At 42.5% G+C, this 12,047-nt stretch overlaps 2 protein-coding genes across 5 annotated transcripts in view; one reads left to right on the top strand and one right to left on the bottom strand.

Annotated features, from left to right (window-relative positions):
* Positions 1 to 12,047, top strand: part of LOC121841796 — a 314,557-nt gene that overhangs the window by 123,687 nt on the left and 178,823 nt on the right. The gene's annotated exons all lie outside the window — the stretch shown is intronic.
* The window catches only part of LOC112231940 (zinc finger protein 583), a 969,163-nt gene that overhangs the window by 919,145 nt on the left and 37,971 nt on the right, over positions 1 to 12,047 (bottom strand). Inside the window, exons 6-7 of one of the 4 annotated variants that reach the window (XM_042311878.1) lie at positions 11,559 to 11,680; positions 6,553 to 9,169 (exon numbers count right to left, since the gene is read on the bottom strand). The exons of 2 other annotated variants lie outside the window; for them this stretch is intronic. In XM_042311878.1, the coding sequence (XP_042167812.1) occupies positions 8,228 to 9,169; positions 11,559 to 11,680 (1,064 nt within the window). In that variant the 3' untranslated portion in view covers positions 6,553 to 8,227. Of the gene's footprint in view, positions 1 to 762; positions 767 to 6,552; positions 9,170 to 11,558; positions 11,681 to 12,047 lie in introns of those variants that run through there. One more of the 4 variants, XR_006080755.1, reaches the window with a different exon arrangement.

The following is a 12,047-nucleotide window of genomic DNA, read 5'->3' as shown; positions in this document are numbered from 1 at the left end:
TCAGCTCGATGGTGGTTATACAAGGTTGCTATACTAAACCTACTAATGATAATGACTTATTATTATTATAATAGTAATAATAAGGAGATCAAGAAAAATTAGACAATTTGGTAGTGTCAACACTAAATAAATGATAAATAATACCAGAGGCTGTTCTAACAAAAAAAGTGGAAAGCCTTTATTACAGCAAAGCAAAGATTAAAAACAGACAGATTTGTGAAATGGTTTGCTTGGCATATCATTGCGTAGCCTCATGGGATCAGTAGGCTATTAAACAGTCAAAACAGGTAACAGAAGCAGGATCTGTCTTATTTCTGTAGGTATATTGATGATTTATAAAGCCAGGCACATTTCACAGTTAGGCTATTGATTATAAACCTAATTAAGTTTGGGTTTCCCTCTCCTCACTTTTCTTAGACAATAAGGCAAGGGCTGTTTTCTCATCTCCTCGTTCTGCTGCTGCCTCCGGCATTGTTCTCAACACCAATATGCTGGTTAACTTTGCTATTATGCACATAGCAACATGGTCTAGGAAAAGGCACCAATTAAATCCAATTCATGTTTCAAAACCATGGACAGCAACCGCTATCCAACAAGGGAGAAAGCGCATTTGTTATTATTTTTGTTAGTGTTGCACCATTGTTGGTTATATAACCACAATTTCAGTAACACTGATGGACTGTGCCATCCCCACGGCCTCCACAATGGATGAATCAGGTGTCTTGTAAATCATGAGATACAGCACCAGTCAAAGGTTTGGACACACCTACTCATTCCAGGGTGTTTTCTTTATGTTGACTATTTTCTACATTGTAGAATAATAGTGAAGACATCCAAACTATGAAATAACACATGGAATCATGTAGTAACCAAAAAAGTGTTAAACAAATCAAAATATATTTTATATTTTTTGAAGTGGGGGAGGGTATTAGTATTGGGAATGGTGTTCCTAATGTTTGATATAGTCAGTGTAAGTATTCCTGTATTTCCACTACTGTACTGTCAAAGCAATTATCTAAGTAAGCCTCAGTGATGGCCAATACAAAGTTAGCAATATATTGATTTCATTAACCTTATTTCTGAGGTTATATATTAATATTGGCTATTTGAGTGGGAGAGTGAATGCACCTGGGCAGCAGGTAGCCTAGCAGAGTGTTGGGCCAGTAACCAAAAGGTTGCAAGGAAAAAATACATTTGATCTGCCCTTGAGCAAGTCACTTCACCCTAATTGCTGCAAGATCGCCATCAATAATGTCTGAACCCCTGGTTGCGACTCCACTCTCCGATGGATGTTTATTTTTTATTTATCCCTTATTTTACCAGGTTGACTGAGAACACATTCTCATTTACAGCAACGACCTGGGGAATAATTACAGGGGAGAGGAGTGGGGCTGAATGAGCCAATTGGAAGCTGGGGATGATTAGGTGGCCATGATGGTATGAGGGCCCGATTGGGAATTTAGCCAGGACACCGGGGGTTAACACCCCCTACTCTTACGATAAGTGCCTTAGGATCTTTAGTGACCACAGAGAGTCAGGACACCCATTTAACATCCCATCCGAAAGACAGCATCCTACACAGGGCAATGTCACCAGTCACGGCCTTGGGGCATTGGGATAAAAATAAATTGACCAGAGGAAATAGTGCCTCCTATTGGCCCTTCATCACCACTTCCAGCAGCATCTGGTCTCCCATCCAGAACCAACCCTGATTAGCTTCAGAGGCAATCCAGCAATGGGATGCAAGGTGGTATGCTGATGGTCTCAGGGGGAGTTGGGATATGCAAAAAAAACATGTTTCCAATTCACACCTCACACTCGTACAGGTTACCCACTTCTACATGCAGTGAAACAGGACAAATATAACACTCCCTATTTGACCTTTTGTATCAGATGTAGACAATGTCCCCATGCTCCCTAACAGCCTTCATTGCTGGGATCAGTTATTTTATCCTCTGGCGCACAGCTTCAGAGTAGTCCTCGTTTAGGAAGATAGGAAGATGTTGGTTCCTCTCAAGTTCTTGGCTCTCTCCAGGACAGCCACCTTGTCCTTGTTCCTCAGGAACTTAATCACTACTGGTGATATATTTTCCAGTCCTGTGGGCGTGCTTAACCTCAATCTTTCTTGATCCAAATGCAACTTTTCATCAATCATTTTCTTCACTTTCTCCTCAGACTCCGTCCAGTTCTCATGTGGAGACTATGGGATTCCACCCACAACGATGTCATATTTCCTTGATTGTCCTTATAGGTACTCCCATTTCCCTGTAATTATCAACATCGATTCACAGACACTGTTGTCGTCTTTTCTCTTGGAATCAGAGTTAGTTATGTTGCAGCCGTCTTTTTTTCCCAACTCATCAAGCTCTCCCTCGGAGAAATGCACTGTTTTTCAGGCCGTGAACCTCTCTGGTCAGATTGTCCATTCTTGAATCTACCAGTATTCGGACAAAACTATTTTCCTGCAGTTGTAACAGAGCCTTGTATAATTATTTTTGTTGGTTTAAAAAATCCCTCACCTGCATAAGCGTGAGGCTGTCCTCTGCTTTGTTTGTCATAATAGCAGCGTAGGCTATCGTTGGTATACCACGTAGTTCCAGCCCTGTCAGTTCACCCTTCACACGCACTTACAGCCCAGTTCAGTACATTGACTGTCTATTTATCTAATTTTTCTAATTGGGGGAAATACCGTGGGATCTGTTCTCTACAACAAAGAGGAATGTGAACTAAACTATCTTTCATGACCACCTGCTCTGCTGAAATGCAGTACATTTAGCAAATTTAACTATCTGAATATATCATTTGTTGCCATTTTGCATTGTATTGTAACATGCTGTTAGATACCTGCAAGGGATAAGATAGTTGGGTGTGGATAATCTTTCTACAATGAGTTAGCAAGTCGGAAATGTCAAAGTTTCCTAGTGCCGATTAGCACCTGAACGCTGCATTATTCTTGCTAGGTCTTGCTTATTCTTGCTTGCTTCTCAGAGGTCTGCTAACGTTAGCCAACAAGCTAACTGTATGATTTTTCACTCAAATAGCCTCCAGTGTTTCGTTTGGAAATTTCTCAAAGCCGGAAAGAAAACAGGGCATAGCCCCACCTGTTTAGCAAAAACAGTTGGGGCTCTTTTTTGTGCCTGTTTTGCATGTTATTTTGGCATTAATACATGTCACTTTTCAGTTTGCAAACGATGTAAAATAAATAAATAATTTAGTTAATAAAGCCGCATACAAACATTCTCTTTTTTGCTTTCTTGAGTAAGGCAGCTCCAAAATGCAGGTGTTTCAGCCTAGCTCAGTGCTTTCTGTGATGGTGGGTCAGCCAGCGGATAATACGGAGGGGTTGGTAATGTTCTCTAGTTGCGCCGTGATTGGCTCAGTGTTCTGTCACTCATGGGGACACTATGTCACCGCAAAATCTAAGGGTAGAGCTCGAAAATGCAAGCCCCTTGGGTGCTGCCATAGAGTTACATTAGATGTGCCCATCCAAGAAGGCTCATAATGAAGAGAAATAATGAAGAGAAATAGTTGTTAGGAATCAGTAGCTAACTGCAAAGCAATCACTAGCCTGCTATTCAGTGGAGTGGGTGTGTGGTCCAATTCTGGGTTTAAGGGTCTCTTTACCAAGCTTAAAATAATAAACATTCAACATTGGCCATTCTGTCAATCCAGCATGACTTCTGCCCCACTGGAAACTCAGAACTGGGAAGATAACTGGGAATTCGGGGAAAAAACGAGCTCTGACTGGGGAAAATACATTTTGAATGGTCTTCCAACTCGGAATTGCAAGTCGGGTACTTGGGCATCTTTCTAGAGCTCCAACCTGAATATCACTGATGTCCTCATGATTCGACATCGTTTTTTTCCGAGTTCCCAGTTTTTTGAAAGCACCATAAATCCATTGAATGATGACAAAGTTTGATGACAACATTTTCCCATGAAAGACCGCTGCGCCACCTTCCTGTGAGCACAGCACAGGGTGAGTCCAAAAATGTATTGTATGCTGCTGCATAAATTATGAAATATGCCAGGGAGATATGTATACTGTAGCTAAGAAAGTAATACTAAGTGCATGTTGTGTAGTTAGTAGCCCATGTGCCTCACCACAATAATTTGGTCCCTTTTCCCATCATAATTTAGCCTACTGTTTCTGACTTGGTGGTGCACATGTAGCCTATAGTCTGTTTTAGAGAAATGTTATCATCAAATAAGAGCTTTCATTGTCTGCTTATATGCCCCCTTTATTTATCCTACAGTTCTGACTTGGTGTACAGGGAGAATACTGTAAGAACGGCCCATGTTATGAATTCTGTCACGGTACATTTCAAAAGTGCTTGAACAAATAGTTAAATTTACTATGTCCGTCCTAGCTCGCTTATTAATGTCTTTAATCGAAATTACAGATTGACTCTTATCCGCTCGTCGTCCCCTTATGCCATAGTTTGTACATCTCAATTGTCTGTAGAAACCACATTTGTTTAAGCAAGTCAGCCATATCAGCTATGTTTTTTTTAAAGGCAGTAAATGAGGCTGAATGAACTCGCTGCCAGTTTCGCTGCCAGACAAGGCTCCGCTGATAGCCAGGTGTAGCAGTAAGAAGGTGTTGGGACTGCTGTTGGGACTCTGCTGTTGGGACAGCTCTGTGTAGGCCATAACAATTTGTGGTCACCGTTATAGTGCATTTAATGTATTGTTTAGTGCTGTGTTGTGGCTTTGCTGGCATGCATCTAAAAATGGCATTTTTTAGTTTGCCCCACCAAGATTTACATGCTAAAATCTCCACTGGAAACAATATATCCACCAAAAAAGTATAATTACATCAACATTTCAAAGCGCTGGTAGTGCATTCAGATTTCTAGCACCTGAAGTATGCACAGAACCATGTAAACACGGGCACAATATCTTGCATGTATTTTCATCTTGTGCGCATGTTTCAGGTGCTAAAAATCTGTATGCACTACCAGCGCTTAATTTAGTGAGCCACCTACTGTGTGGGATAGAAACAGGATTCCAAAAAAACAAAACCGATGTTGGGGGGGATATTCATACAAACAACCAAAAAATACATGAAATTAAACAAGTGTATTTTTTAAACATACTTGTATCCAAAACAGAATGTAAATCTCCAGTTTCAGTTGAGCAAAGTCATATATACTGAACAAAAATATAAGCACAGAATATAAAGTGTTCGTCCCATGTTTCATGAGCTGAAATAAAAGATTCCAGAAATGTTTCATACGCACAAAAAGCGTATTTCTCAAATGTTGTGCCAATTTTTTTTTACATCCCTGTCAGTGAACATTTCTCCTTTGCCAAGATAATCCACCAACCTGACAAGTGTGGCATATCAAGAAGCTGATTAAGTAGCCACACTTGTCAATGTGCAGTTTTGTCACAGAACACAATGCCACAGATGTCTCAAGTTTTGAAGGAGCATGCAATTGGCTGGCTGACTGCAGGAATGTCCACCAGAGCTGTTGCTAGAGAATTGAATGTTAATTTCTCTACCATAAGACACCTCCAATGTAATTTTTTGAAAATGTGGCATTATGTCTAACCGGCTTTACAAACGCAGACCACGTGTAGCCACGACAGCCCAGCACCTCCCCCTCTGGCTTCTTCACCTGCGGGATTATCTGAAACCGTGGGTTTGCACACCCAAAGAAATTCTGCATAAACTGTCTCAGGGAATCTCATCTGCGTGCTCATCGTCCTCACCAGGGTCTTGACCTGACTGCAGTTTGGCGTCGTAACCGACTTCAGTGGGCAAATGCTCACCTTCGATGGCCACTGGCATGCTGGAGAAGTGTGCTCTTCACGGATTAATCCTGGTTTCAACTGTACCAAGCAGATTTCAGACAGCATGTATGGCGCTGCGTGGGAAAGTGGTTTGCTGATGTCAACGTTGTGAACTGAGTGCCCCGTGGTGGCAGTGGGGTTATGCTATGGGCAGGCATAAGCTACGGACAACAAACACAACTGCATTTTATTGATTGCAATTTGAATGCACAGGGATACTGTAACGAGATTCTGAGGCCCATTGACATGCCATTCATCTGCCGCCATCACCTCATGTTTCAGCATGATAATGCATGGCCCCATGTCGCAAGGGTCTGTACACAATTCCTGGAAGCTGAAAATGTCCCAGTTCTTTCATGGCCTGCATACTCACCAGACATGTCACCCATTGAGCATGTTTGGGATGCTCTGGATCCCAGTGTATGACAGCGTGTTCCAGTTCACGCCAATATCCAGCAATTTCGCACAGCCATTAAAGAGGAATGGGACAACATTCCACAGGCCACAATCAACAGCCTGATCAACTCTATGCGAAGGAGATGTTGTGCTGTATGAGGAAAATGGTGGTCACACCAGATACTGACTGGTTTTCTGATCCACGCCCTTACTTTTTTTAAAGGTATCTGTGACCAACAGATGCATACAGTATCTGTATTCTCAGTCATGTTAAATACACTTTATTTTTTTATTGACTGATATCCTTATATGAACTTTAAATCAGTAAATCCTTGGAATTTGTTGCATGTTGCATTTATATTGTTGTTCAGTACACTTGGTGTTACCTTAGATTTTAAACTGTCATGGTCAAAAAATATAGATTCAATGGTTGTAAAGATGGAGAGAGTTCAGTCTGTGATAAAGAGATGTTTTCCTTATTTGACACCACACTCCACAAAGCAAGTCCTGCAGGCTCTAGTTTGATCTTATCTTGATTATTGTCCGGTTATATGGTCAAGTGCTGCAAAGAAGGACCTAGTTAAGCTGCGGCTGGCCCAGAGCGGAACTTTTTGCTCTTCATTGTAATCAGAGGACTAATATCTATACTATGCATGCCAGTCTCTCTTGTCTAAGAGTTGAGGAAAGACTGACTGCGTCACTTGTTTTTATAACAAACAATGTGTAAGGAAATTCCAAATTGCTTGCATAGTAAAATTACACACAGCACTGACACACACACTTACCCCACCAGACATGCCACCACGGTTCTTTTCACAGTTCCCAGATCCAGAACAATTTCAAGGAAATGTATTGTATTATACAGAGCCATGATTGCACGGAACTCCATTCAATTTCATATAGCGCAAGTGAACAGCAAACCTGGCTATCAAAAAACAAATAAAGCAACACCTCACGACACAACGCCTCTCCCCCATGTGACCTACTTGTTGTGTGGATGTACTAACGTGTGTGTGACTGATAGATGCACGCACACGTTAATGTTTTTAAATATATGTAAATTGTCTTTTGTCTGTAATGTCTTTTTCGTTACGTGTCGGACCACAGTAAGACTAACGTTCACCATTGGTGTCGGCTAATGGGGATCCTAATCAAATAAAATCCTCTTCATGATAACTACAGTATCTTTCAAGCAGAGAGCAGACTTGTTTAGAAAGAACAGTGTGTTAGTAAGAATAGAGTAGAAAAGAGTATGACTTTATTCCATCTACATCAACTCGGTAAGGTAAATATTCAACTTCTGTTTTGTAAAACACCCCTCATTTTGACTGTCACAGACGTCACAAACAAACGACTTCAATGATGGCCTTCTCAGACTGAAGTACGTAGCGAACGATAGAGCAGCGGCATAATTCATGTTTGATTTGTCAGGCAATGACTTGTGTGGCTGGGGAAATCAATTATTGAGTGGCAATGTTTGCTACAACCATTGGAGATGCATAACAATAATACACATAAACGATATGGAAGATGATAGACGGGAGGATGAAAAATATCTGATTAAGGAGAACTCCTACCTACTACCCAGTGCCACGGGAGGGTTATAGGGGAAAGGGGCACAGTAAGGGGTTGTTTTTGGACCTCTTCCCCAAAGAAAGCGACCTCTGGGTCATCTCATCTCACCTGACTTGTTATAAAAAGAGGGTATATTTTGATAACCTATTTTTAGTAAATAAAGTAACAGGTACAACCGGATTGTGTGTGTGTGTGTGTTATAAAAAAAGAGGGACATATTTATTATGAATAGAACATAGGCAAAACCAAATTCATAGGGGGAGTATAGTGTTGCTCTTCAGTACCATGACAGTGTTTTGGCTATGCCAGCACACCAAACAACAAGTCTGTATCATGAGAGTTTACCCAGATGCTCAACTGAGGGACTTGGTAATCCCCCCAAAACTCCAGGACATTTCACATGATAACTATAATATTTCAGCTAAATAATAGTTTCCAGATATCTCAAGACCCAATGCTATGATTGCTCCCTGTTGTGGACACTCCTATGTCTGATAAGATAACTCAGGAATGAGAAGCTCTTGTAACACAGCTTACACTTGAAGGGCCTCTCCTTGATGTGAATGGTTTGGTGCTTCTTCACATAGGTCGCCTTTGCAAAGCGCTTCCCACACGTGGGGCAGGAGTATGGCTTGTCTTCGTCTGTGCTAATGCTCGGCCTCCCATGTTGTGACCCAATGACACCAGAGGAGGCAGAAGCAGGAGCCACCACCCTCAGGTGGTTAGTCTTTGAGCTCCCTCCTTGACCTCTAGCCATTGTTTGGGTGTTGTTGGGATTGTGTGCTGTGTTATAGGCTAGGTACCTCTTGTGGTGAACATCCATCCTGACCCTGTCTGTATTGGTGGGGTAACTATGAGGTAACTGAGGAAGGCTAGACCCAGAACCAGGACTTCTATGAACCCAGTCACCAGGCATTAGACAAGACCCTGAAGGTGAAGACAGACTTGCTGCTAGACTATCACCCGGGGGGTCTCCCACCACTCTCTGTAAAGGCTGAAGCTCAGGGTGACCTGCTCTGTTCATTATGGATATTGTGGTGTTTGTATCATAGGAACAGGAGGGTCTATCTCTATCAGCCCCAGGTCCTGCTTCATCCCTGCACTGAGACTGTGAAGAGAAGGGTCTGGGCTGTGGACTGGATCCCTGACTGGAGCCTCTGTCTCTCTGATGACCACCAGGACTGAGGTTGTTCAGTCCACCTGTCCACTGGTTGTGTTCTGTGTGTTGGTGGAGTCTCGGTCCCTCGCAATCCCGTCTCCGTTCCGACTCGGGAAGGAAGATCGATGGCTCCTGATTCAGGGTCCTGATCAGGAGCCAGGGCTTGTGACCAGCCGCTTCAGAGATCCAGTCTCTCCTGCCAGCAACACCAGATATCAGCAGGTCTTCATGGACTGCAGACTGTAAACACAAATTGTACAGAAGAGCATATCAAAAGTTTATGAAAGAAATTCTTTGCTGTACACACAAAAACATGACATGATAATTATCAAATATTAACCACAGTCAAGTCCGTCTCGAACACTGATTCAAGTACCTAACAGTATGGAGCCAAAAACTGTCTATATGAGTTGATTCAAGAATTAAGTATAATGTTTTGGTTCAACTGGTAAGGGAAACTCAGTCCCTGCAATAATACAAAAATAACCAAGTCTGTCAGCACAGAGTCAATTTTGTATTTAATTTCAACAAAATGGTCATACATTCAACTTTGAAGTACAGTATTTTTATTACACAAAACGATACAAATATAACTTTTCTCACTAAGGTAACACTTTACTTTTTCTGTAAATCTGGTATCCTTGCTTTGATAAAATACATTTTAGAATACTTTTGAAAAGGTTCAACATTATATTGCACACATCTTCACTATTTCATGTGAAGTAAACACATTTACTCATAAAACACCAGCATCAAACAACAGGTCAGTGTTGCCACTTTTCAATAGTGAAGCATTTTTACAGACACCATTAAACCAACCATCAATCATCTACTCTGCCACATCATACTCATTATTTCCTCAATTCACCTACATTACATATCACTATAATCTATACATGGGCCGTGTGCATTTTCTGCTGGTGTATCCTGAGGGACACTACATGACCAAAAGTATGTGGACACCTGCTCGTCAAACATCTCATTCCGAAATCATGGGCATTAATATGGAGTTGATCCCCTCCTTGCTGCTATAACAGCCTCCACTCTTCTGGGAAGGCTTTCCACTAGATGTTGGAACATTGCTGCGGGGACTGGCTTCCATTCAGCCACAAGCGCATTAGTGAGGTCGGGCACTGATGTTGGGCGATTAGGCCTGGCTTGCAGTAGGTGCTCCAATTCATCACAAACGTGTTAGATGGGGTTGAGGTCAGGGCTTTGTGCAGGCTAGTCAAGTTCTTCCATACCGATCTTGACAAACCATTTCTGTATGGACCTCACTTTGTGCATTGTCCTGCTGAAACAGGAAAGGGCCCCAAACTGTTGCCACAAAATCTAGAATGTCATTTTATGCTACATCGTTAAAATTCCCCTTCACTGAAAGTAAAGGGCCTAGCCCGAACCATGAAAAACAGCCCCAGACCATTATTCCTCCTCCACCTAACTTTAGAGTTGGCACTACGCATTGGGGCAGGTAGCGTTCTCCTGGCATCCACCAAACCCAGATTTGCCGTTGGACTGCCAGATGGTAAAGTGTGATTCATCACTCCAGAGAACGCGTTTCCAGTGCACCAGAGTCCAATGGCTGCGAGCTTTACACCACTTCAGCAGACACTTGGCATTGCGCATGGTGATCTTAGGCTTGTGTTCGGCTGCTCGGCCATGGAAACCCATTTCTTGAATCTCCCAATGGAACAGTAGGTATGGAGTGTTGCAACTGAGGACAGATTATTTTTTACGCGCTACGTGCTTTCAGCACTCTGCGGCCCCGTTCTGTGAGCTTGTGTAGCCCACTCCTTCACGGCTGATCCGTTGTTGCTACTAGATGTTTCCACATCACAATAAGAGCACTTACAGTTGACAGGGGCAGCTCTAGCTGGGCAGAAATTTGACGATTTGACTTGTTGGAAAGGTGGCATCTTATGACGGTGCCATATTGAAAGTCACTGAGCTCTTCCGTAAGGCCATTCTACTGACAATGTTTGTCTATGGAGATTGCATGGCTGTGTGCTCAATTTGATACACCTGTCATAACAGGTGTGGCTAAAATAGCCTAATTCACTAATTTGAAGGTGTGTCCACGTACTTTTGTATGTAAGGTGTAGCTCCTCTGAAAAGTGCCTACAAGCGAACAGCCTCTCTCTCGTGTGGACCTTCAGGTGCATTTTCAGCAGTCGCGCTGATTGGAAAACCTTTCCTCACACTGGGGAAGCCTAAGGGTTTCTCCTGTGTGGACTCCTGTGTGAAAAACTGTCCTTGCACAGTTGGCAGCCTAACCAGGAAGTGTCTGTGTTGTCGCAGGGTCCATGTTCCAGTTGATAGATCCTATAGAAGGCAGGCTGAAGGCAGCACCTGGTAGGGGATTAACCTGAGGCGCCATCAGTCTCTCTGAATCACAACTACAGGAGCAGGACGGAGCATCGCTAGCCGAGTCTGTGTCTGTTCTCTCCAGCCGAATACAGACACCTCCCCGTCCACGCAGACCAAATCTATACCTCGCTCTGGTCTCAGTCAGTCTGTTGTCATGGAGACTATGATCGGTTGTTGTTTTGTGTTCGCCTGTCTGTTTCTGGTTGTGGTTAACAGTGTTGTTCCCCAGCCCAGAGTTTAGGATGCTGTCCCATTCACTGACCTCCACTATGTCACCTCTGGTCCTGGCCTGCTCAGTGATGTCGTCCCCCGGGCTATTGACTGCACCCTTCTGGGAATCCAAGATGGCCCCCCAGTCTCCTCTGTTAGCCTCCAGCCAACCACCTGCAGGAAGAGGTCAGAAAATAAATCTTAAAAACATGGAAGATAACTCTGCATAAATGTTTTTATAACATACATTATAATGTGTGTTTTTGTATGTAAACATAGTTGTATTGATTTAATTTTATGAATAAAGAAAAAAATAATAGCCAGGTGCATAACTATTCCCATTGAAGTATACAGTGCCTTGCGAAAGTATTCGGCCCCCTTGAACTTTGCGACCTTTTGCCACATTTCAGGCTTCAAACATAAAGATATAAAACTGTATTTTTTTTGTGAAGAATCAACAACAAGTGGGACACAATGATGAAGTGGAACGACATTTATTGGATATTTCAAACTTTTTTAACAAATCAAAAACTGAAAAATT

Source organism: Oncorhynchus tshawytscha, linkage group LG34, assembly GCF_018296145.1.
Source record: "Oncorhynchus tshawytscha isolate Ot180627B linkage group LG34, Otsh_v2.0, whole genome shotgun sequence".
Lineage (NCBI taxonomy): Eukaryota > Metazoa > Chordata > Actinopteri > Salmoniformes > Salmonidae > Oncorhynchus > Oncorhynchus tshawytscha.
This window is presented reverse-complemented; position numbering and strand designations above follow the sequence as displayed.